Source organism: Rattus rattus, chromosome 15 (assembly GCF_011064425.1).
Source record: "Rattus rattus isolate New Zealand chromosome 15, Rrattus_CSIRO_v1, whole genome shotgun sequence".
NCBI classification, from domain to species: Eukaryota; Metazoa; Chordata; class Mammalia; order Rodentia; family Muridae; genus Rattus; species Rattus rattus.
The window spans coordinates 7907294-7934456 of NC_046168.1; the positions used below are offsets into that span (position 1 = coordinate 7907294).

Below are 27163 nucleotides of genomic sequence, written 5' to 3' on the forward strand. Positions count from 1 at the left end.
GGTCCCCAGCTCCGGAAAAAAAAAGAAAAAAGAAAAAGAAAAAGAAAAAAAATATTAATTGATATAGAAGCAGTTTTGATAAGGCAAAACCAAGAGAGAACTAGCCCCAAACAGCATGAGATGTTTGAAAGTCTGATGACCTCTGACGACTGTCTTTTTTTGTCTACCATACTTCTCTGGCTTCTTGGTGTCTGGGTAGCTGCCAGCACAGCTTCTGATCTGGGAATCATGTTACACAAATCACCCGTGGTAACCTTTAAAAGGGTAATATGACCAGTGACTGCCCTGCTTACAACCCCCTGTGCTGTCCATGACTGAAAAACTCTAGCTCTTCAGTTAGACTTGGAAGGTCCTCCAGCTTTGGCCCTCAGTGCTGCTGTGTCCTCTGGCCTTAGAGATGAACATGTTCCCTGATGCAGCCACGGTCTCACTATGTAGCCCAGGCTGGCTTAGAACTTCTCTTTAGAAAAAAAAAATTATTACGTCATTGATTTATTTTGTGTATATATAGGTGTGTATCATGTGCAGTGTGTGTGTGTGTGTGTGTGTGTGTGTGTGTGTGTGTGTGTGTGAATGCATGCACCATGAAACATATATGGAGATGAGAGGATTTGAAGGAGTCACTTTTCACCTTTTACCATGTGTTTCCATGGGTTCAAACTCAGGTTGCCTGCTTTGGTGGCAAGTGTCTTTATCCAATGAGCCATCTTACCAGACCCCACTTTGTTGATTTTTTTCTCTTTGTTTCTTATTTGCCTTTTCATTCAGGTTTAGTTTTTCATTTGTTTATTTGGTTTTGTTTTCTTGCTTTTACATTTATTTATTTGGGTGTATCTGCATGAAGGTCAAGGGGAACTTGTAAGAACCATAGATTCTCTCCTTCTACTATGTGGTTTCCAAGAACCAGACTTAGGGCAAAAGGCTTGGGGGCAGGTACATGCACTCCTTGAGCTGTCTTGCTGGCTCTCAGGTGTTTTTTGTGTTACTGAGGCCAGCAGTCAGCTGTGAGTCACTAATAACCAGAGCTGAGTCTTCAAGGCCCCAGTTGAAATAAGGGGTCATTTACGCCAACATTTTCTGAACCTTTCCAGATCTTCCCCTTCTTTGATAAGTCCTTCCGTGTCTCACAACTTCCACATCTGTCACACTATCTGGAGTTTGGGCCTCCTGATTCGAGGACATGACATTTGTGGCTTCCGAAGCTTTATAGAAGAAAACCCAGGAGCTTTGGAGCCACTGGAACGTTCTGTGACTCAGTTTCCTTATCATCGCAGAGCCACAGGCTTCCTGCTGACTCGGTCTCCAGGTTCCTACAATATTATGTATTCTATGCTATCTGGCCGAGTCTCTGTGCACATCTCTTCCCCTTGAAGCCATGCAGAAGTTTCGCCTCTGTCCCATCTCATCTGCCCAAATATGGCTGGAAAACGTCATTATTATTACCATAGGCAATTGTAACTTTAATTTTTTTCAAACCTTATTTTTAATGATGGTTCTTAAATGCTTTAACCTCCCTTTTAGCCCACTGCCCATCAGAGGTAGAGGGAAGAAAGGATATGGGGGAAGTGGATCTGTTTAGAAAAGTTCTTTGGAACAACTCCAGTTTGTGTTGTCTAGAAATTGGCAGTTCAGTTCACAGGTCAGCAGCAGCAGCTCGATCCACTTGCAAACGCTTTATGGATATATCAGCAGTCCGGTTCAGTAGAGTAGGGATAGCAACATGAATCAGCAGCTGTGGTACTACCTAGCAGAGACAGGCAAGCCTCAGCCTCCACAAGAGTCAGCAGGAGGGACCAGGAGGAACACCAAGAGAAGTCCTCAGATGTGCCTCACATTCAAGAGAAGATCATTGAAGATGCAAGACCCACAAGCGTTGCACAGCGAGTTCTACAAGGAAGCCAAGCTCAGCCTCCATGACTGTCTGTAGAGTCCTACTTATACCCTTCAAGCATCACATGTCCTCCTCAGGTCTTGCCTTAGCATGTGTCTTGTCTCAGCATGTGTCTGTCTCAGTTGACATCATTCCACCAATCAGCCTCAGTCCACAGAAGCAGCAAGAAACTGCAGCACATCACCAGTTTTTCTGGTGCATTTCTCTCTATGGAGTCCCAACAAATGCAGCTCAACTACACAATGTAATGCATGTCATTAGTAAAGAATCCTTCATCATGTGTCCTTTCACATGCTTGCTTTAGCAGATCATCCTTTCACCTACGACCGCTTCAGGAAAACACTCACTCCTTCACGTGTTTGCCCTAGCAAACTGGCGTCCAATCAACTTCCCAAAGAATCATTAAGTTTCCACTTCAGGCAATCATGTGCCTAATTAAAGACCATGAATTCTGTTACTTCGAAAGAGAAATGGAGGACAGGCGTGGTGGAAGTGATCAGTTTCTGCTCGAAGTTTTTCGTTTATGGAGCCATTTCCTAGTTCACCACGTTACCTTATTTTCATAGCTTTTGAGCTAAAGAGGTTCCCAGAAATCTTGTTCTTGCAGAGATCAAATGCAGTGCCTGGCTCCTGCTAGGCAGACCCTTGACCACCAAACCACATACATCCCTAGACTTACCCAGGAGTCTTGCAGGGAAATAAGGTTTTTTGACAAAGGAGAAAGGATAATCTTAGAAGAATCAAAGGCACTGAAATAAGAAAAAGAGATTATAATGGCATAGAGCTGTGATTGCAGCAACCGAAGGCAATCAGAAAGGTCAAGAGTTCAAGGCCATCCTCAGATGAAGCTATGCTTTCCTGCACTACCTAAACAGCAAAGTATCCTAAACAACAAAACCCTGCAACCCACAAAGTAACCTGGCATGATGGCACAGGTCTAGGACCTCAGCACTTGGGAGGTGGAGGTGGGAAGGTCAGAAGTTCAAGACGTTTCACAGCTCTATAACAAGCTCAAGGCAACTTATATGAGACTCTGTCTCAAAAACTAAACAAAAGAAAACAGCCAATCAAGCAAGCAAACAAGCAAAACATAAAATAAGGGTTGGGATTTGGTGAGGTTGGTAAATTGCTTGCTGTGCAAATAATGGAGACCTACTCAGAGCCCACGTAAAGAGGCTGGTGTAGCAGTGTGCATCTCTAATCAGGAGGCGTAGATAGGAAGATCCCTGGAGCTTGCTGGAAAGTCAGTCTGGTTTTATTGTCATATTCAGTGAGAATCACTGTCTCAAAAAATTAAGTAGAAAATGATAAAAACCCTAATTTTGATATCTAAACTACATATACAGCCCTTAACATGTACAGACAGGAACACATATAAACATACAAACACATATACCAAAATTCAAACAAGAAGAAGAAGAAGAAGAGGAGGAGGGGGGGGGAGAGGAGGAGGAGGAGGAGGAGGAAGAGGAGGAGGAGGAGGAAGAGGAGGAGGAAGCTTTCCTCTAAACAAAGAGGATGAGAGAAAGGAGAGAGGGAGCTTTCTCTTCTCCTTCCTTCAAGCTAGACTGTGGGCATCAAAATGACAAATAATCTTGGGTCGCTTGGATATGTTAAGACAGAAGGAGCCTGGGGCTCATGCACTTGTCTTAGACTGTGCATGCATGGCTGTGTTGGAGAAGGACAGGTTCTATCCTGTTTGAGCAGTGACTATTTGGATCCCTGTTACAGCATCTGAATCTGTATTATACTATGCTGTTTACTCACAAGAGTGAGGACTATCTACTACTACAGGGTAGACAGACACTACATACATGCCCCCCGGGCAGGAAAGTTTCCAGTAGTTTGACTAGGTCAAACAGTTAGCAGTCTTTCTGTTTTGAGTTAGGGTTTCACCAAGTAGTCCAGGCTGGTCTATATAGTTGGTCTTGAACTCACTGTGAAGTCCAGGTTGGCCTAGATGCAAAATTTTCATGTTTCCTGTCTCTTGAATGTTGGATGCCACTATACATGGCTTTTTAAAACAGAGTTTGAGCTAAACTTGACATATAACAATAATCTGAATATATTAATTTAATACCCTCATATTTGGGAATCCAACTCCATAATAAAACAACAGTTTGCTCTCATTACCTCCTCTTTACTGGCCTATTGCGACACTGTCCTAACTGGTTGTCTGGCTTCCACTCTTGATTTCTACAATTCATCCCCCGCTTAGAACCTACTCTGCTCCTTCGTAAATGAGATCATATCAATATTTCACTTGAAATTATGTAGTGACTTCCAGGGCGGGAGAGATGGCTCAGGCCATAAAGTGAGCACTATTTCAGCATGAGAACCTGAGTTCAGATCCCCAGAACCCACGTTAAAAATGCAGTCACGGTGGCACAGCATATCACTAGTGCTGAGTGGGCAGTCAGGTGGATCCCTGGAGATCACTGGCCAGCTCATCTAGCTAAATAACGAGACTCTTCTCAGAGAAATAAAATAAAAATGCTCGAAGTCGAGGAAAGACACCAAACGTCTGTGCCCTCTGCACACAGGTACACAAAAGCCCATATGCACACCTGCACACACCAACAGCTACACTATACACAAACACACCACACACATACACTGTAACATACCCCACAGTATACACACGAAAATTAACAACTAAGTAATATGAAATGATTTAGTGGCTTCCAATCACACTCAAAATGGGGTTCCAATCTGACCTCATTCATTTCTACACAGCCGTCGTCTACCATCTAGCCTCATTGATTCTTCTGTTTTTATTTTTTCTAATAGGCCAACTTTGCCCCATTTTAAACTGTGTTTGTGAGTGTATGTGTATGTGTGTGAATGAGTGCATGCAGACAACAGAGGGCAACTCTGGGTATCATTCTGTAGATCATGCACGCACACACACACGCACATACACACACACATACACACACACAGCGTGGGGGAGGTTTTTAACCATATATGGATGTGTCTGTCTGTGTGGGCATATTCCAGTGTCTATGAAAGCCAGAGGCATTAGAGTTCCTGCAGCTGGAGTTGCAAGCAATTATGAGCCTCCTGATGTGGGTGCTGAGAATCAAACTCAGGTCCCCTAAAGTGCTGAGCTGCCTCTCCATCCCCCAACTTTTTATTTCTTCAATTGAAGGTCTCTCACTAGAACTTTCCAAATAGACTTGCTGGCCGTCAGCAAGTACCAGTACTTAGCTTATTTCTACCTCCCCAAGGCTACGAGGCTCTGAATAATTTTTTTCATTGATTCTGGGCACCAAACTCAGGTTCTTGTGCAAGGCAAACACTTCACCAAATGAGTCATTGCATTGGTTCTAAATTCTTAGCTCTTTTGATTTCCTCTGTCTGGGATACTCTTTCGTCATTTCTTTGGCTCCTTTTAATTTTTTTCAAGTCTTGCTTCAAATGTTTCATTGTCCTGCAAATGTTCCACCTTTAAGTGACTTCCAGCCATCTATATTTATCTATATATTTTAAGGGCTTTATGTGTCTGTATATTTTGCCTCTGCTGAGGGAGGCCAGAAGAAGAGGATGTCAGATTTCCTACAACTGGAATTATAGACAGTTGTGAGCTACCATGTGGATGCTGGGTGCTCTTGGCTCCTGACCCATATGTGTCACACACACACACACACACACACTGGCTGGTTTTGTGTGTTAACTTGACACAAGCTGGAATTATCATAGACAAAAGAGCCTCAGTTGAGGAAATGCCTCCATGAGTCCCAGAGGTAAGGCATTGTCTCAACTAGTGATCAAGGCAGCAGAGCCCAGTCCATTGTGGGTGGGCCCATCCTTGGGTTGGTGGTCCTGGGTTCTATAAGAAAGCAAGCTGAGCAAGCCAGGGGAAACAAGCCAGAAAGTAGCATCTCTCTTCAGCCTCTGCATCAGCTCCTGCTTCCTGACCTGCTTGAGTTCCAGTCCTGACTTCCTTTGGTCAGCAATGTGGAAGTGTAAGCTGAATAAACCCTTTCCTCCCCAACTTGCTTCTTGGTCATGATATTTTGTACAGGAATAGAAACCCTGACTAAGACAACACACACACACACACACACACACACACACACACACACACACACATTTGTGTATATGAAAGAGACACAGTCTCATGCAACCTGGCAGGCTTTGAACTCCCAATCCTTCAGCCTCTATTCCCAATGTTGGGATTACAGGTATGTGCCACCATGTACTGACATTTACTTATATTCTTTTTTTTTCTTGTTTGTCTTTCTTCAAGAGAACATTGCTCTTTGAGGCCAGGGAATTGTTCCTTTTGATATGGCTGTATTTTGAGGGCTGAGATGGAGTCTAGCAGATATTTAATAAATATTCATTGAATGAATAAAAAAATGTATTGCTCAAGGCTGGAGAGAGGGTTCAGTGAGTAAAGTGCTTACTGCACGAGTTTCAGGGTTCAGCTCCCCAGCACCCACATAAGCTGAGTGTGTAGGCCCTGTCTGTAATCCTGGTATTGGGGGGAGAAGACAGGAAGTTCCCATGGCTTACTGGCCAGTCAGTCTTGACAGTCAGCCAGTTCCTGACCCAGTGAAAGAGTGTCTCAAAAAAGAAGGTGGGAGTGACAGAGGACAACAACTGAAGTCAACCTCTGGGTTTGGGTCTTGGAACTCACATAAAAAGCCGGATACAGTGATCCAGCAGTGCTGGGTGCACAATGCACAGTGACAGAAACAAAAAGGACTTTGTTTCAACCCAAAGTTGTCCTCTGACCTACACACACACACACACACACACACACACACACACACACACACACACAATCTGGGACTCATATATTTCATAAGATTTTTTTGGTAGATATAAATGGAAGGCAGTTACAAAGGTGTTTCTTTTTTTATTCTTTTTTTTTTTTTTTTTAGGTCTATGTAGTCCTGGCTGGTCTAGACAGAGATCTTCCTGCTTCTGTCTCCTTAGCCCTGGGATCAAAGAAAATCATCACAAGAGAGGTCCAGCAGACATCCTCAATGAAAGAAATCACATCCAGAAAACCTCAGGCCCAAGGCATTGTAAAGAAAGCGTCCAGTACTTAGAATGAGTATGCTCTAATTGTATTCAACATTAAGTAGCATGGGAAAGAGCTGATAAATTTGAAAATGATCAACTGGAAAGTTTTTATTTCTGGATTTTTGAGGCAGAATTTAACTTTGTAGCCTTTAATTTAACTTAGCTGGCCTAAGTAGAATTTTCTAAACTGTAGTCTAACAGAGCACGGTGATGCATAGCTAGAACGACAGTGTTTCGGAGGCTGAAGCAGGCAGATGAGGAGCTTAAGGCTAGCATGGGCTACAGAGTGAAATCCTGTCTCAGTGGAGAAGAAAAGCACTGAATGAAACATTAGAGTTTATAGTCATTGAAGTAAAAATTCAATTGAAGAGTGAAATGACAAACGAGACACAGTTGAAGGGACAATGCTCACATTAGTGAAGCGTAGCTCACCGAGATAGGAAGGTATGAAGCATAAAGCAGAGGTTGAGAGACATGGATGCTTCGACACACTTCTAGCCAGACACTGACTGCACATTCTCCAGAATTACATCCCTTAGATGAGAGAAGTATGTTGTGTGCCAAGCAGGAATGAGAGAATGACAGTGCCCAAGCCAAAGTGGATCTCTGTGTAAGATCTCAGTCTGTATCCTGCCCCTGTCTCTTAGCGTGGTGCCCCTGTATAAGCAGCCTACACTGGTCTGGGATCACTGCCGGACTGCCCTTAAATTCATGGCGAGCTTTCTGCCTCAGTTTCTCCAGTCCTAGGATCACGGGGAGGACCGCAATGTTTGACCCTCATCTATTATTTTTGAGTTTTTGGGTTTTTGTTTTTTGAGACAAGTCTTATGCAGTCCAAGATGAACCCCAACTCTCTATGTCATTGAGGATAACTTGAACTTTTTTAATGTACAAAAAGATTTATTCTTATTATCTTTAATTTTGTCTACACGTGTGCATGCGTGTGAGAGCATGTAAGGTGCCTGCAGAGGCTAGAGGTGTGCATTCTCCTGGGACTGGAGATTACAGGTCATTGTGAGCCATCTAACGTGTGCTGAGAGTCAAGCTCTGATTCGCCGGAATAAGAGTATAAGCTCTTTAACTGCTGACCCATCTCTCCAGTTCCTAGTTTTAAATTTGAATCTATTCAGTGTATGTGCGCGTTCATAAGCATGTGTGGAGGTACACACATGGAAGGGAGTCAGAGGATAATTTGTGGGAATCAGTTCTCTGCACCATGTGGGTTCTCAGGATTGAACTCATTTATTTCGTTATGGTGGCAAGCACCTTTATTCTCTGGGCTGACCTGACCTTGAACGTATGATCCTCCTGCCTCAACCTACCTAGCACTTGGATCACAGGAATGCATCATCATATTTGTTTTGTACAGGGCAGTGGATCAATTCAGAGTATCAAATGTGCTAGGCAAGCATTCAGCCAACTGAACTACACCCCAGTCAGGAATCTGATCTCAACAAACAGAATTGTCTCAAGAAGCACTGTGTCTAGAAGATATATGAGGAAGCTTCGGCAGAATTAGGTTCTTTTTTTTTTTTTTCTTTTTCCCAGAGCTGGGGACCGAACCCAGGGCCTTGTGCTTGCTAGGCAAACGCTCTACCACTGAGCTAAATCCCCAACCCTAGAATTAGGTTCTTTTTAGATGAACCATATTGCTAATGGTCTTACTGGCATGCCCGAAGCTGGGCTGACAGCACAGGGACTGAATGAATGATTGATGAGCTGACCCACAAACCTGTTTCAATTCCGCAGCCCAAGTGAAGATGTTTTTCTAATTGTGTGTGGAGGAGCAAGTTACATCTCAGCAGTTACACGTTTATCAAATATAATCAGAATTTCAATGTTCAGGGTCACTTGTCTTGTGGCAAAGTGGTAGAATAGGGTAGATTACAAGCTGAGAAATCTGGGTTAGTTGAGTTCACCTTTGCGCAGGCGCAGAAGGAAGCCTACCAATAAAACCTGCAAGCGCCCTTCCCCCACCCCTTTCCGGCTTGCCTCTAGCGCAGGCGCATAGTGTGCTTCAATATGGCCGCCTCCGTGGATCTGGAGTTGAAGAAGGTAAGGGGGGATTTTTCAGCAGACAGACACTTCTGTTTGAATGATAAAGCGAGTAGGGACGAAAATGGGGGCGTGAGGGAGGAGGGGGAAAGCTCGCGTTTCGCTGGAGGAAGGAGACTGTAGGGGGCGGGGTCTGGCCTCCCGGAGCCTTGAGACGGGACCCGCTCTGCTTCAGGTGGAGGCTCTTGCTGGCAGGAGCTGTTTCTGGCGGGTTTAGGTTGCTGGGTCGCACGCGGGCTGGGCTGCAGTGTGTCCTTATGTTGGAACTTCAGAGACATCTCTCTGTGTTTTGGAGCCGTCGGGTACCAATTTCATAGCAAGAACTGAAGACAGTGTCTCACAGTGATGATGCCTGTCAGGATGCTTGCAGGAGAACTTGCAGTTTGGTTTCCTCATTTGATTCGAAAAACTCCAGGTTCAATCTTTGCTTTTAGGTCATTTATTCTACACTATACCTTGAAAGGTCTTTCTGTATTTACACCTCAAATAAGCAGACACTGCTTGACTCCTGTCAAGGCTCTAATCCTCCCTTCCCCATCACCTTTGTAAAGAGCTCATACACTACCCCTCCTCCCCAAGTAAGTTTTCCAAAAGACCTTTCAGAGGAATTGGATTGTTGTTGTTGTTATTATTATTTTGTTCAGTCCGTTGCTTAGAAATGATTTTGTTATTTTGCTTTTTTTTTTAAAGAGACAATGTCTCAGGGTGTTCTAGATTGGCATGGGACTTATTGCCCTTGAATTCCAGGCAGTCTTTCTGCCTCTGCCTCTTGAGTTCTGGGAATTAGTCTTGAGTCAAATGCCTGTTTATAAATGGGTTGTTAATTGGAAACATTTTTGCTACTTAACAGTCTTAGGACTGACCCTGGCTGTGCTATCTTTGTGGAGAGTTAGCTGTAATTAGAAAGGACCCTAGAACTCATTCTGTTTAAATGTACTTTTCTAGAAAGGTAAACTTCTAGTGTTTTTGTTTTTGTTTTTGTTTTTCTGGTTAGCTTGGTTTAGTTTGGTCAGGCCCTGAACCCCTAATGTACTTTAGTGCTGCTGCCTTCAGAGAATTAGGGTAACAGATATGTGCTAGGGTCCCTGACAAGAAAAGTCCTAAAAGATCGAGCCCCAGGCAGCAAGATGGGTCAGTGGTGAAGATACTTGCCAGGGCCTGGCTGTTTAAGTTCTATCCCTGGAACCAACGGTAGAAGGAGAGAACTACACAAAGTTGTTCCTTAATACACTGCTCGGTGCTCACACAAACAATAGTAAACACATTTTTTTTTTTTTTTTTTTTCGGAGCTGAGGACCGAACCCAGGGCCTTGCGCTTGCTAGGCAAGCGCTTTACCACTGAGCTAAATCCCCAACCCCTGTAAACACATTTTTAAAACGGAGTCTAGCATTTGGAATTACTGTAATTCTTTTTTTTTTTTTTTTTTTTTTTGTTCAGTAGGTTTTTTTTTTTAGGTGAGAAACATTTTTAAAAGTTGTGTGTGTGTACATCTTGCAAGGTGCTTAGTGGAGGTCAGAGAACAACTTTTGGGAGTTAGTTCTCTCTTATGAGGTGGGTCCTGGGGATTGAACTCTTGGTGTCAGGCCTTCTAGGCAAGCTGAGCCATCTACTGGCCCAGATCTAGATTCTGGTTTTGTTTTTCCCAAGAGACAGGGTCTCATGTCGCCTAGGTTGGCCTGGAACTTGGCTATGTAGTTGGCATGCACCCCTACACCCAGTTTCCCTAGTGTTAGGATTTGCACTCAGGGCTTCCTGCATTTGACAAGACCTCTCACTGGGACCTAGGGATTGCCACTTTGGCGAGATTGTCTGTCTTGTGAGCTGCAGGGACCTTTATTTCCCCCTTACCCTTCATGCCTAGCATTAAACAACAACAAGTTGTATTTTTATGTATGTGTCTTGCCTGCACGAATGCCTGTATACCATATGTGTGCATCCCTCTCAGGCTAGAAGAGGGCTTTGCATCCCCCTGAAACTGTAGTTAACGTGGTTGTGGGTGGCTATGTGGGTACTGGGAACCAAATCTGGTCCTCCGCAAAAGCAGCCAGTGCTTTTAACCCCTGAGCCATCCCATCAGCTCCCAAGCTCAGCCACCTTTGTGGGTCCTGGGGAGTGAACCCTGGTCAGCTGACTGCACTGTTTCCCTAGCTCCCTTAAGTAACATCATAAGTAGCTGCCTCTGGTTAACCTGTGCCTAAGTAATACGACAGCTGAAACAGCTGTTCCTAATAAAAGAAGCCACTTGTTATTGTTCTGGGGATGCTAAATATGTGCATCTTTCTGCCATTCTTGTTTTGAAACATGTAAACTTAGCCTTAGATAGCATTCTCTCATGCTATAAATCTCAGCCTTGTAAGTTTTTCTTTCTTTTTCTCTTTTTCTTTTTGAGACATGGTCTAACCATGCATCCTGGACTAGCTTGGAACTCACTATATGGGTAGACCAGGCTAGCCTAGAAATCACAAGAGGTCCTCCTGGGGGCTAGGATTAATGCACTTCTGTGCCTGACATGTAAATCTCAGCTATATATCTACATCTTTATATAAAGTGTTTTCTCCTTTTATCATGTAGGTTCAGGTCCCAGGGATGGAACTCAGGTTGTTAGGCATGGTAAGAAGTACCTTTACCTGCTGAGGCATCTGTGAACCGTTGTCTGTCTGCCTGCCCACCCATCTATTTATCTATTTATAGATAGATTAAAAATTAATTTTAAAATGTAGTTTGTGCATTTGAAAGTGTGCTCAAGTGTTCTCTTACCATGTAGTTCCCAGGGTCAAACTTAGGTCATTAGGCTTGGTGGACAGTGCTGTTATCTGCTGAGTCAATCTCTATCCCCTAAAAAAAATTTCTTTTGTGAGACTAGGTGTCTTGTAGCCCAGCCTGGCCTCAAATATCTTATGAGTCGGAATTCCAAACAGCTCCTGAACCCCCTGCTTCTGCCTCCCAGTCGTTAGGATTATAGGTGGGAGACACCAGGTCTGGCTCTCCAGCCAGGATTTTGATATAATGTGAGGTGTTTTGGATTCTAGTTACATAATACAGATGTAGTAGGTTGTTTCTTGCATTGAATCTCTTGGGTTTATCTCCTGAGTATTTTATTTATCTCTTTTATTACTCTGTGGTTAGTTGGATGTATGGCTATTTTTTTAATGCACATTTATTTTGCTTATTCATGTTGATCACATCCTCTATGAATAGAGTCAATGAATAGTGTACTTTTAGAATTTACATATTGTTACAATTCTGTTGACTCTCATTATCTTGGTAAATTTTACAGCCTTGTCTGGTTAGCATGTTCTGTTTTAACAAATCTAAATTTGACTTAAGTTTAACCTACTAAATCAAGCACTTGTTTTTCTTAGGCCTTCACAGAGCTTCAAGCCAAAGTTATTGATACTCAACAGAAGGTGAAGCTTGCAGACATACAGATTGAACAGCTAAACAGGACGAAAAAGCACGCACACCTTACGGACACGGAGATCATGACACTGGTGGATGAGACTAACATGTATGAAGGTGTAGGAAGAATGTAAGTAAATTATATCCTTCATGGGGTTTTCTTGTGAGAATTTTTGGATGAATTAAATGGTAGAATTGTTTAAAATGACTTGGGTTAAAATATAGAAATAATTTGCAAAAGCTTTCTTTTAAAAAAGGAGTAAAACCCCAGGTTGTATGTGTTTGTTCTCGTTCTCTCTCTCTCTCTCTCTCTCTCTCTCTCTCTCTCTCTCTCTCTCTCTCTCTCTCTCTCTCTCGGGGCATGGGTATGTGTGGGTGTGCCTGTCCCCCTCTCCCACCCACCTTGTCCATGAAAGTGTCGGATCTCTTGGAACCGGATGTAGGTGGTTGAGAGCTTCCTGATGTGGGTGCTGGGAACTGAACTTGGGTTCTCTGTAAGAGCAGCTAGAACTCTTTAACTGCTGAACTCTCTCTAGCCACTCCCCTTTCAAAAATATTTTTATTAACTATGTATGTATGGTATGGCTGTGTGTTGGTCTCTGCAATTGAGTACAGGTGCCCACTAACTTATGCTTTCTACCAATTATTTATTTTAAAGTATTCTTAATGAGTGGAAATAGGGACAGATCATTGAGAAAGGCAGAACACTCCTGAGAGTGGGAGTGGGCTGGTGAGCAGGGAAAGGGCTTAAAAGCCCTGATTGTTAATATAGTTAACGCTACACTTTTTTTTATATCAAAAACATAGTCTTGTTATGAGAGAGATTAAGTCTTCTTTATGTTTTCTGAGAAAATGAAGACTGGGAAAGCCATTGTGTATGGGCCACATTCCATTACAGTTAGCTAATGGGGAAGGACTGATTTTTTTTTAAGGTGGGGAGGAGGGGGTTCTGCGTTTGGCCTTTGGATATTATGGACTAGGTAGCCCTTTAAGTTTGGAGATCTTTTAGTTAGAATGGAATTTGACCTCGCTCTTGGGATGACTTCTTTTGTGATTGACTGGGAGGAAGCGTAACATGTGTAAAGTTCTGTAATGACTTTAGCATGACATCATGACAAGGTGACCCTTCCCGTGACTAATTCATTCTTTCTGCTAAGAGAGAAGCAATGATAAATGTTGGATTTGCTTTCTTAAACCAACCGTATACATTTTCTCTTCAGTTCATATTTTTCATTTTGCCTTCTTTTAAGAGAACGAGAGTCCCTTTTGTGAGTTTTTGTTTTTAATTTTGAGATGGTCTTACTGTTTCTCAGTCTGGCCTCAAACTCATTGTGTAGCAGAGGGCAACTGAACTCTCCATGTCCTCCTTCCTCTACATCCTCCTGCCTCACGTCACCAAGTGTTGGGATTACAGGTGTCCAGGATTGGCTCCAATTGTGAGGTTGTTGATGGTACAGAGCAGAATGGGAGCCAAGTAGAACCCTTGATCGTGTGTCATGTAGAGTGAGATGTATTGTTGGCATTCACTGCGGGGTAATTTTATCCCTGAATTTGAATACCCTTAAGTCTTAGAACCGTGATGCCAGCCTCTTACTATGGTTGGAATCCACACTGTTACTTTAGCCTTTGTTTATAACAGCTAAACCTAGGGCTTTGAGCATGCCAGGCAAGTCTTCAGCCCCTAAGGTGCATCCCCAGCCCTGAAGCTTCATATTTCTTTAGAATAATGACATTTAGTAAACATTTTGCATAAATTGTGGGGGTTAGGTTTTTTTTTTTTTTTAATATTGTCCAAAGTTCTACAGATAAATTGTATTCCATGCAAAGTAGTAACAGAGTTTAAAGCTTGCACATGGGTATCATTTCATATAAATTACACCTCTGATGAGAGATGTGCAGCTTTAGAGCTTTGGGTGAGCCTCGGTTTTAAATGAGCTTTGCTTTCTGCTCTTCATTCAGCCTGAGTTTGCCCCGGGTCCAGGGCATGTGAGGTAAAATGTGTCTGTTACTTGGCCAGACAGAGTATTGGTGCCTCAGGGCTGGAGAGACTTGCTGAGTGCCAGCCTGGTCATGAGGATGTTCCCATTTTTGATGCTAACCCTGGAACACCTACTTCCGAGTTTATGGTCTTGAGTACTCTTGAGTCTCATCGTTATTCATTCTTTAATTCCAGCCTTTCCCTTCCTTTCTAAGTACTACTTGAGAATTCTGATCATGTGACTTTACCCCATAGTTTGTATTTTGAAACAAGGTTTTTAAAATCCAAAAACCCTGCTTTGTTTTAGAGCCTGCTGTAGGTTTTTCCACTTTTCTTTTGGCCCACAGCCACTGTTGTTGTTTTTTGGAGTTCTGTATGTTGAACTGGGGGACTTCATGCATGCTAGACAGGTGCTCTGTCCCTGAACTACATTGTCAACCTTTTATTTAAATTTATTTATTTATTTATTTATTTATTTATTTATTTATTTATGAGGTAGAACGGGTTTTATGTAGCCCCGCCTAGCCTGAATCTGTTAACGTAGCTGAGATGGTGTAGAGCTCCCATCACCTCCCTGGCCTCCCACAGAGTGAGAGTGTAGGTAGGGCTAATCCTGCGGATCAGCTCACATCTATTCTTCATAGTGCCAGAACCAATTATCCCTCACAGAACCTTTTGCTTATCCTCAGTCCTTATAGGGGAAAAATCTAATCTTGTTAGCCTCAAATTCATGGTCATATACTCCGTTTTTAATTGGCTCATCTAGCCTCAGGTACTACTGCTTCCTGTTCGTACATTCAGAGTAGCATAGACATATCCTATCATGGTCTTGTTTTTTGTTTTATCTGTTCAGAAGGATTTTGAGACTTTGTGTGGTTTTTAAATCTGCTCTGCCTGATTGGCGGTGTCTGTCATGGGGCGAGGGAAGAAGACCCAGCACACACTCCACACACATTTTTACCCTTGCTGCATGGGTTTTGCTTTTTTGTTTTTCTTTTTTTTTCATGTCATGTTTTGTGGGTTTTGTTTTGTTTTTGGAGGGGTGGGGAATCTTTGTTTATTCCATTTTTGGCCTTCAGCATTCCTCTTTCCCTTGTGAAATTCTCATTCTTCAAGTACCACTCAAATCTTGTGATAACTTTGGAATTTTTCTAGATTTACCCATTCTTTCTTCAACAATATCAAGGCTCTTTGTTTTGACTGTCAGTAGAGTACATTGAGTGTGTCATGTGATGTCCCCAACCAGATCAACTCCCTTGAGACCATGTACATATATCACCTTTGGTTCCTCCACTCTCAGAATAATGTGTGGCACAAAATACATGTTAAATAAATACATATTGATATGAGTCGAATCTGATCTTTTTCAGCCTAAAATAATGACATTTTTTGGGTTCCTTTTTTTTTTTTTTTTTTTGCTTGTTTGACATAGGGTCTCAGATAGCCCAGGTTGGCTTTCAACTCTATAACAGAGGGTAGATTTGAGTTCCTGATCCTCTTGCCTACATCTCCTGGGCGCTAGGATTACAGGCCTGCACTGACACACCCAGCTTCTTGATTCCCTTAGAGAAAAGTTATGCTTAGAAGTTATCAGAGGTTCAAGAATTGGAATTTACAATCCTATTTTAATAATGATTTGGTCAAGATGGAATTATAAAAGTAATATATAAAGAAAGCCACCAGTGGTGGTGAATGCCTTAAATCCCAGCCCTTGGGGGCTGGGCGGGAGGATTGTTTGTTTTTTTTTTTTTTTTTTTTTTTTTTTTTTTTTTCCGGAGCTGGGGACTGAACCCAGGGCCTTGCGCTTGCTAGGCAAGCGCTCTACCACTGAGCTAAATCCCCAACCCCGGATTGTTGAATTTCAAGCCACTCTGGCCTACAGGAGGAATTCCAGGCTGGCCTGGTTACATAGTAATACCAACTCTAAACTGACAAATAAAGTAACATTTTGACTAAAGTAGAAGAATCATTTCTTAACAGAATTGCTTGATATGACTTGATTAATCTGATAGGATTTCTTCTTTTGAGAAAGTTGACTAATTTTCAATGCTGGTCAGTTTCAAAGTGTCCAAAGGGACAACAAAGATATCTCCAGACCTTCAGAATGATGCTGTGGGCACAGTTCTTGGGGGAACAAAGGCTATTCCGTACAGCGTAATTTCAGTATAATCCTGTCTGATTTCCATGCTCACATAGCTGAAGACAGGCTCCCTTCTTAGGGATGATTGTATCTAAGCAGGTCTTTGCAAGGCCACGTGCCCTTCAGCTTCTATTTAGAGAGAAGGTTGGTCGAGTTAAATAACTTCTGTGTGGCTATTTTGGGGTTAAAGTAAGGGAAGCCAAGCTGTGGGGTCAGGGAAGATGAATTGCTCTCCACTGTAAGCCCCAAGCTTCATCACTCAAAGCTGTGTCTGTCCGTCTTTTGGGTTGTTGCCAGCACATTTTCGTTCTCTTACTTCATATTCTTCGGAGAGGCTGTTATGTAGCCTGATACTACTACCACCGATTTCTAGTTCTGCTGCTTAAGCTGTTTGTGAGCTGATCTCACCGCTCCACTTTGAGAAGCATGATGAAAGTTACAACTGTGGGATGAGCTGTCTGGCTATTTGGAAGTGTTTGTCTTTGCATCTTTCTATCATGCAAGGAGGGAATCCAGATTTCAAATAAATGTGGTGTGAATATTTCTTTTTTTTCCACAAATAAACAACTTCTAGTCATGTGAGTTTTCCTTTTCACTCTGTATAGTATAGGATGAGAAGTTTCAAAAAATAATTTTAATGTTTTGATAAGAATTATTTTAAGTACACATAGATAACATTTAACCATGTTAGTGCTCGAAAAGACTGTGTTTTTATAAACAATAGGCATGATTCTGACCTTGATTTGATGTGAGGACTCTCCTAACATTTTGTTGAGCAGTGCATAAATAACATTTCTAATTTTCAAAACAGATAAATTGGCCCTTTATTTTTATTTTTTTTTAACATGGGAGCAACTTGAGTAGATTAGCCTTTGAGAAGAATGATAAGTCCCTTTTTAAAGCTTGACTAAAAATAACTTGGTGCCATATTTAAACCAATTTAGAGGTATGCTTCCATTCTGTGGGTATTTTTTACATTTAAGGACCTAAGAATGACAATGGTATAAATCTACCATCTGGATAAGCGTCTAGCAATGCAGAGGTTGCTGTTGCAGAGCGTGGCTATTTCTACTTGAAGTAATTTTATGGTTGATCTTTGTTGGCTGAAGGATCCAGAAGTGTCAACTTAAGTTAAACGCTGCATAGGTGGAAGGTAAAACAGGAGGTGCAAGATAGCTAAGAGCTGCTCTGTGAAAGCACTCACACAGATTTCCAACTAATTAGGATAAAAAAGCTAAACTCTTCATCACAGCCCAGGCAATTTGCCCTTTGTTCAAATTTTAATGTTCATGCTGTTATCTTATTTGTCACTGTGACTGTTGATACATAATTTTACCTGTGACATCCCTTAAAAGTAGGATGAATAGTGAACGTTAAATATTAATGGAGATAACAGTTGCGAATCTGAGGTTTGCAGCCCTTTTACAATCTCATGTAGCTATCTAAAGTTTATCTTCCAGTTAAGTGAGGTAATTTTAAAGCTGAAGAAAGTTGTATTTTATTTCCAGGAGATTAGGAAATAATATTTAGAAAGTGTAGCACTGCAAACATTGTTGGCATTGTTTATACTGCTGTTGGTCCAGTAAACATAGCTGTACTATTGCTCTCACAAGAATCAGGTTTGTTTGTTTATTACTAGTTTTAAAGACTTGTTTATTGATTTTGTGTATTTTGTCTCTATGTACAGTCTGCACACCAGAAGAGGGCATCAGAGCCCATGGAACTACAGTTAAAGATTGTTATGAGCCCCCATGTGGAAGCCGGGAATTGAACTCAAAACCTCTGGCAGAGCAGCAGCCAGCTCTTAACTGTTGGAATATCTCTCCTAGCCCTAGGTTTAGATATTTAATGCTAAGTGCAGATAGGAAAAAATGTGTAGAATACTTTTGATGGGAGAGCCCTATTGTAAATGCAAATTTATAAGTTTCTTTTATATTCTTTCCATAGGGAGTAACTTGTAGTTTTTGGTTTAGAAAGCAATGTAAAGATAACTCACTCTCTCTCTCTCTCTCTCTCTCTCTCTCTCTCTCTCTCTTTCTCCTTCCTTCCTTCCTTTTCCTTCTTTCTTTTCTTTTCTTTTTTTTTGGTGTGTGTGTGTGTGGGGGGTGTTTTGAGGCAGTTTCTCTGTGTTCTCTTAGCTGTCCTGGAACTTGCTCTATAGACCAAGCTGGCCTAGAGCTCATAGATCCACTAGCCTCTGCCTTCCCAGTGCTGAGATTAAGGGTCCACACCACCACTCAGCTGCAAAGATAATTTTCAAAGGTAATATTTTTATTTTTTTTACTTTAAAAGGTTCTTTTTATTTTTAAAAGAAGAGAGGTTCTTGCTGCTTGGCTGCACTTACTAATAGGACAGGACTCACCCTTCTTGTGTTTTTATACAGAGCCATTTAAAGCCATTGCTGTCATTGCTCACAGCTCTTAGGGAAAGAAAAACACTGCTTCCTGTTGTGTGTGGGAAAAATGACTTCAGTTTTGTTGATGTGAAATATGTATAGAACCCCAGATGGGCACATCTCCTTCTTCCCATATTTAGGACTCCAGAGAGGGGCCTTTGAGTAATCTTAATTTCCCTAAGTTGTCAATGATTTAAAAACTCGATGCTCATTACAACTTGTCCTCCTGCTGTGTACAGTGACATAATTGTTTTTAGGTCGCAGAGCTTAGCAGACATTTGCGTAAGTCTTACATAGTCATGTTTCTTCAGAAGAAGAAGCCTTTAATAATTCCTTCCTCTCTTCCCCTCCCATGTTTCCCAGAATGTAAACATTCTCACTGAAACACGGGAAATTAATTTTGAAAATGTGCTAATTACAATCAATTGTTAAAAGGAAAAATGAGTCTCTTAAATAGTGCAAATGCACTAAAATAAATTTTCATTTAATGTATCCTTGTTATAGGGTTACTTATTTTTAGGCTCGCTCTCTTTCTTTCTTTCTTTCTTTCTTTCTTTCTTTCTTTCTTTCTTTCTTTCTTTCTTTCTTTCTTTTGTTTGTAAAGAACGTAATCCATTCATTGTGGTACTTAGCATCTACATTTCCTGACATCAACAGACCTGATATCAAGGCTGGGGGGATGGCTCAGTGGTTGGGAGCTCTGGCTGCTTGCTCTTGCAGAGGACCAGAGTTCAATCCCAGCACCTACATCATAGCTTACAACCATCTATAACTCCAAGGGATCTGACATCCTCTTTTGGCTTCCATGAGTTAAGGCCCACATACGGTGCACAGTCATACGTGCAGGCACAATACACATAACACATAAAATAATTAGAAATACCTTTTTAAAAAAAGACTTGATATATCTCCCACAGAAAGGATTAAACATAGTCTGCCTTTGTGGTGTGAAGGTAGCAGTTATTCAGCAACCTGACAGAAACAGGGTGAGCCTAAGTTGATGATAACAAGAATCAATATTGTTAACTCAGGGAAGGGGTCAAGTGCCACTGACTTGTAGCAATATGTGTTACTTTGTTACTGAGAAATTAGTTGTAGTTTACTTGAAAAGAAAAAGTAAAATTTAAATTGTACTAAAGAATTTTCTGATTTTAACTGCCACTTATGTCATAGTGATAAATTTAGGAACAGTTTGCTGTCTAATCTGTTTGAATGAGATGGCTGAAATGCTTATGTCAAGGACTGTAGCCTGCTTAATGAAATACCCAAAAAGGACTCAAAAGAACTGTCCCAGAGTGAGAGGCTCAAACCATTGTATGCACACATAGTTGGTAATGATTTGTTACTTGTATCAAAAATTGCTGGGCTCTAGGAGTCATGGCTTTTGGAGGGAGGGAGGGAGGGAGGGAGGGAGGGGGAGAGAGAGAGAGAGAGAGAGAGAGAGAGAGAGAGAGAGAGAGAGAGAGAGAGAGAGAGAGAGAGATTATGAGCTACCACATGTGGGTACTGGGAACTGAACTTGCGGCCATTGGAACTGCAGCAAGAACTCTTAACCATTGAGCCACTTTCCAGTCCCTATCTCCCTTTTTTCTAAAAACGTAATAATTTTGATTCATTAGTCTCTTGTGTGTGGGGCACAGGTGGAAGTCAGGACAACTTGAGTCACCCTTCTTTCCACCATGTAGGTCCTGGGACACACTCAGGTGGCCAGGCTTGGTGGCAGTCACCTGCTGAGCCCTCCCAGCTTTTCTTGTTTAGACACATATCAGTTACTTTGAAATGGAGCAGATGTTTGGAAGCCGGTATCCTTTTGGCTTCAAAGTGGACTTAAATTACTCTGATACCAAAACTTTCAAGCATCTAGAGCCTAGTATTAAAAACATCTCTAAATAGGTAAGAACTCATGACTTCTCTCTGCCCATCTTTTTATGTTTGCTGAGACTAAGAGATTTGGATGACAATGTGCAGTCTATTTTTTGTTTTGTTTTGCTTCATTTTGAGACATGTTCTCACATTGTAGCCTAGCCTGACTTGGAGGAATTCATTATGTGGAGCATGCTAGTTTCAAACTAAGCTTGATTTTCCTGACTTAGACTTCCAAGAGCTGGGATTGCCACACCAGCTTCCAATACGTATGTTTCTGAATGACTTTTGACTTAACTTTATTGGCTTTCTGCCAGCACGTGTTCATCAACACTCACAGCCTTGACTATCTGTTTCCAGTGTTGTATTTTAACCTACTAGTAAAATGAAGATTACATCTTTAAAAGAAAGAAGTAAGCTTTCTTACTATTTACTTCAACATTTGAGGTTTGATGAGGCCAAAGTAAAAGTGGTAAACATCAGAGGTGATTATTTACCAGAACACTTAGAATGCCAAATAGTAACCCAAAATAAACACGTGTTTTAAAATAGATTAACGTACTACAGCTTCCATTTCAGGAGTAATGGTTTTGACTTAAAAATAGACAGTGTTTTAAATTAGTACAAACTGAACCTTCCAGTGTACGTCTTTATCTCGAACACAGAATGTTCGTAGGTGGGCTTGGGGTCCTCAGGAGCCATGGACAGCTAGTCCCTGGAGTGCACTCTCCTCCCTCAGCTGACCCTCAGAGAGGAGTCTAGCTGTGCCTCATTCTTTCTCTCTGGCTTGACTTTCCCCTGGACCTGACTAGCATCCTTCCCACCCTTATCCTGATTTCTTTTCCTTCACATTTTGTAAATACTAGATTGCCCCTGTGCTTACCAACTAGATTTTCTCCTCCCTTGCCTTATGTTTAATTGTCTTCTTGGTACCTCCCCCACCCCCTCCCTGAGATAGGATATCCTACATAGCCCAGGCTGACCTTGCCTTTATTATATAGTTGAGAATGACCTTGAAGTTCCATTTGTATACATGTTTATGTGTTTATGTGTGTGTGTGTGTGTGTGTGTGTGTGTGTGTGTGTGTGTGTGTGTGTGTGTGTGTGTGTGTGTGTGAAGATGTGGGTCCTCTGGAAGAGCAGCAAATGCTCTTAACCACCTAAGCCATGTCCTCAGCCCTTTTTAAAAGACAAGAAGACTTCACTGAGCCTAGAACTCACTAGTTCAGCAAGATTAGCTGGCCAGTTAGCTCCAGGCAACCTCCTGCCTCTGCCTGGCCACCCTAGGATCGCAGGTGTGCACCACCAGGCTCTACCTGAGCACTGTGGATCTGAATGTTGGTCCTTAGCTTGCAGAGTGAGCATTTTACCTGCTGAGCCATATCTCCAGCTCAGACATTAAACTGGCTAAGATCTGGGATTGTAGGCGTATAAACCACCTGGTTTATGCTTTGGGAGATTGAACCCAGGACTCTGCATACCAGGCAGGCCTTGTAATGGCTCAACTATATTACCAGCCTCCAAATGCTTTCTTACGTACTAACAAGTCCCACATTGTATCTTTAACTTGAACTGCCTTATTGCATTCTGAACTTGTTTATCCAGCTGTCTACATCTCTGTTGGTATTTTAATATGTATCTCAGAATTTACTTGGCCAACATAAAGTTCTCGCTTTTTATGCCATATTGCTCAGTCTTTCTCATTTCAGCTAATGGCTTTTCTATCCTTTCAGTGCTTCCAAATCTTGGGGCATTCTTTTTTTTTTTTTTTTTTTTTTTTAATTTGATCTGGCAAGTTTTAGGAGCATGTAGCATGCCATCAGCATAGAAAGTTTCAGCCTTGTTTTTGCTTTGCCTTTTTTTTTTTTTTTAAACTCACTGTGTGTCTCTAAGTAGACCATTTTGCTAAAATTACTTCCCAGGAGGAGACATGAGCAATGGTCCCAAGGACAACTTAGGCACAGTTCTGCTGGACTTCACTCTGGGGAATCAACAAGTTTCTTGGGGTTACTGACAGGGATGTGGGAGCCCCCCTCCTCAGCAAGTTGTACCTGGAAAATCTTTACCCATCAGGGATGAGAGTGTCCGTGAAACTGCATGGAGCCCCTCCTCGTCTTCCCTGGTCTGTCTAACACTTCTCAGAGGCCACGTGCAATTAGACGGCAGAGTTACATACACCAGCAGTAAGGTGTAGATACTTAGGTGATAATCTCCTGACTCTCCCCCTCCGTGAAGTGGTGTAAAAAGTTAACAGACCCAACTGGGTTATCTTTTTGCCAGGAGGTACAACCGAACTCTCTAAGATGGCAATTGATTGGCTTGGAGGACGTCACTCATGACAACCAGGCTGCTCTCAAATATGGAGGCCCACTTGTCTCCACCTCTGGAGTGCTGGGACTAAAGATGAGGAAGACTCTCACTGTGTAGCTCTGGCTGGCTGGAATTAGTAGTTCCCTTGCCTCAGGCCTCCAGTGTTGAGAGTAGATGTATTTGTCACCATACTTAGGTAATTAATTATTATGTCTTCATTTTGTGAAAATTAGGATTCATCTTAAAGTGTGTGTGTGTGTGTGTGTGTGTGTGTGTGCGTGCGTGCATGTCAGTCTGTCTGTTTGTCTGTTTGTCTATGACATATAATCAATCAGAAAGGTTCTGCTAAATAAGCATGGAGACCCGAATTCAGCCCCTGGCACCCAGATAAAAAGGTGGGCATGCATATGGAATATCCCTGCAAGCCTGGCAGAGGCAGCCGGTTCACTAAGGGCTCTTTGGTCACCTGGCCTACCCTGATTGGTGAGGTAGAGTTTGGGATGGTGCCTCACATCCTTAATCGCAGTCTTCTGGAAACAGAGGTAGGTGAATCTTTGTAAGTTTGAGGCCAGCCCAGCCTGTAATAGGGAGTTTGAGGCCAGCCAGGGCTACATAGGGAGATGTTTCATATAACAAGGTAGTTTAATGGAATAGCATCTTGTTTTCCATGGTTTTGGGGGTCCTGTTCAGAAAGTCATTCTGTCTCATCTACTTGAGGTAGGATGTCCTATTTATAAAGGAGGCTAGACCTCACTATGTATCCTAGGCTGGCCTCATATTTGTAGCAAGCCTCCTGTATCAGACTGTACAAGTGCTGGGATTACAGGCACAAGCCATTCCCACCAGGATCCCCAAATTGAATGTCTTGAAGTGTTTTTTTTTTTTTTTTTTTTTTTTTTTTTGTTTTTGTTTTTTTTTTTTTTTTTTGTTTACCTCTAGTAGTTTAAGAGTTTTGGGTCTTTGACAGATCTAGATCTCTAATGTAGTTTTGTATGGGAAGAGATAGGAGTCAAGTTTGTTAGTAGGCTGTTCTTCCTCTAGTGTATATTTTTGGTGCCTTTGAGAATTAGTTGAGTATAGATAAGCGGGATTTGCTTGCTTGTTTTTGAGACAGGGTCTATGTAGCCAAGGCTTGCCTGGAGCTCTCTATGTAGCCCAGCTGTCTTCAAACGTGATTCTCTTGCTTTTTAGCCTCCAGGTGTTGGAGATTGAACCTGCAGCTTGAACATGCTAGGCAGAACTGCTCTCTGACACATAGCTGTGTCCTCTTGGTGGAGGAACTGTTGGTAGCATTTCTGTGGTATGTTTGCCAAGATAAATATTCTCAGCTTTTGCTTGCATTTCTTTTATTTTTGCAGTATATTTTCACCTATGCTGATTGGTACCTATTTATTTTCAAAGCTCCTTGAAAATGTCACACCATTGTCTTCTTGCATAGTTTATGTTATGATTCTTATCTCTAAAAACTGTGTCATTCTCTGGCTGCCCTTAAGACTGTCATTGTCTTTGGTTTGCAGTAGTTTATACTTTGTCCAGTTTGTGTGTGTATGTGTGTGTGTGTGTGTGCGCGCGTGTGCGTGTGTTTTCATTTTTGACACTGGCTAGGATGAGAGTGGTGGTTGGTTTGTTTTGTTTAAGAAAGTACAAGTTCAAGTTCGGCCAGGCAGTGATCATACATGCCTTTAAACTCAGCACTCAGGAGGCAGAGGCAGGTGGATCTCTGAATTTGAGGCCAGCCTGGTCTACAGATCAAGTTCTAGGACAGCCAGAGCCACACAGAGAAACCCTGTCACAAAAACAAACCAAAGAAGAAAGTGCAAGTTCATGATATCTTTACATGCTTCTTTCTCTCTCTTCCTCCCGGGTCTGACCACATTAGAGAATTTGAGGCCCTTTTTGAGTAGGCTCTATCATTCATTTTTGACTCTACATAAATAAGAAAAGGTTAATTGTTTTTATTTATATTTATATAAATGTTCATGACACATGTGTGCAGGACCTGCAGAGGCCAAAAGTGGGAGTCGTATTTCCTGGAGCTGTATTGTAGATGGTTGTCAGCCAGTGTGGGTGCTGGGAATTTAATCGCTCTTAACACTAAGGCATCTCTCCAGTTCCTATGTCGAATAATCTATCAAAAGAAACTCAGATATGTAGGTAGGTGTGTGTGTGTGTGTGTGTGTGTGTGTGTGTGTGTGTGTGCGCACGCGCGCGCATACTTGCATGCTGTGCCCAGAGTACAGGAGTCTGGTTTTCTCTCCACCATTATGTGGGCTCTGAGGATCAAACTCGGGTCCTCAGGCTCCCACAACAATCACTGTACCTTCTGAGCTGTCTTGTTGGCCCCTTGAGTCCATTTTGTTAGCCGTTCTTATAGTTAATTCGAACTATATCACTTGTCTAACTAGGAGCAACTGTAAGTTACATTTTGATCTTAACATACTTGGGGGTCTGTGGTTGCTGTATACTTTGGTCTGTGAAAGCCAGCAGCTTATGGTTATTGGTTACTGCCATGGCTCGTGTGGCTGGTGCTGGAAACCTGAGTGGGAACAAAGAGAGATTAAGAGAGACAGACATAAGCAATGTAAAGCTGGGATTGGCTGCACGGGGGTGCACCAGCATCCTGGATACCAAGTACATTTACTGTGTACAGCATGAAGGAAGGGTGGGCTATCTCACCTTAGTAGTAGGGGTCTCAGTAAGGGAGAGTCTGGGAGCTGGTCATACAGTTATCCAGGAGGAGGAAGCTTCACTTCACACTTTTTACAGATCCTGTTTTTAGCTAAAGATTGGCCATTTCTCAGCATTTGCACTTGGACCAGGGGACATGGTGCCCTCCCATGAATCTGAGGCATTGGTGTACATGACATGTCATGAATGCTTGTTCACACAGAGCCACACTGGCTCTCTACAGCTTTTTTTTCTTCTTTTTTTTAAGTTTTGTTTTTTAAGATTTTTTTTTCCCCTTTTTGGTTTTTCAGGACAGGATCTTTCTGTGTAGTTTTGGTTGTCCTGGGAACTTGCTGAGTAGAGAACTCAGATCTGCCTGCTTGTGTCTCACAAAGGCATACACCATCATTGCCTAGCTTGGATTAATTTCTATTGCTGTAAATTTTGTCTGTGGGTGGGTAAGTTCATGTGTCAGAGGCCAGAAGTGTTGGATTCTCCTAGAGCTAGAGTTACAGGTGGTTGTGAGCCGTCTGATGTGGGGGCTGAGCATCAAACTCAAGGAATGGTATGCTGTCTTCTTAGCTGGGCCATCTTTCCAGCTCCTCTGTGTGTGTGTGTGTGTGTGTGTGTGTGTGTGTGTGTGTGTGCATGTGAAGATTATATGTATGAGTCTTTTGCCTGAATGCATTTAGCATGTCTAGTGCACTCAGAGTTTGGAAGAGGGCATCAGATCCACTGGAACTAGAGTCGTAGGTGGTTATCATCAACCATGTGGGTGCTAGGAATCGAATCTGGGTGCTGTAGAAGATCTGTGAGTGCTCTTAACCACTGAACCATTGCCCCAGCTCCTGATTACATATCCTTTTATGTTTGTTTGTTTTGTCTGCTTGTTTTGTGAGAGGATCTCATTATATAGCACTGGGTGGCCTAGAATTTACTACATAGACCAGTCTGGCTTCAAATTCACAGAGATCAGTTTGCCTCTGCCTCCCAAGTACTGGCTTGATTATATATTCTTATTTTATTTTATTTATTTATTATATATAAGTACACTGTAGCTGTCTTCAGATACACCAGAAGAGGGCATTGGATCCCATTACAGATGGCTGTGAGCCATCATGTGGCTGCTGGGATTTGAACTCAGGACCTCTGGAAGAAGAGTCAGTGCTCTTAACCTCTGAGCCATCTCTCCAGCCCTTGATTATATATTCTTAAAAGATAATTTTTACTTGGTTATTCTGTTCACCCTAAGGTAGTTTTATTGTGTCCTACAAAGAGGCAAATTTATTTTTTCAGTACTCTTAGGCAAAAGGTGGAACCCTTTGGGAATCTGCCTTGAATAGAAGATTCTAGGTGTACCCTTATGCTGGCCTGTTTTTACCAACTGTTTTCTGTTTTCCTGTCAGTTCAAATGCTCAAGGCCTCCAA

At 42.1% G+C, this 27163-nt stretch overlaps 1 protein-coding gene across 4 annotated transcripts in view; it reads left to right on the forward strand.

The window, feature by feature from the left end:
• The first annotated feature begins 8896 nt into the window (after positions 1–8896).
• Pfdn1 (prefoldin subunit 1) overlaps positions 8897–27163 on the forward strand; it is a 57504-nt gene continuing 39237 nt past the window's right edge. For all 4 annotated transcript variants that reach the window (XM_032886237.1, XM_032886235.1, XM_032886236.1 and 1 more), the window contains exons 1-2: positions 8897–8983; positions 12347–12513. In XM_032886237.1, the coding sequence (XP_032742128.1) occupies positions 8951–8983; positions 12347–12513 (200 nt within the window). In that variant the 5' untranslated portion in view covers positions 8897–8950. The remainder of the gene's footprint in view (positions 8984–12346; positions 12514–27163) is intronic.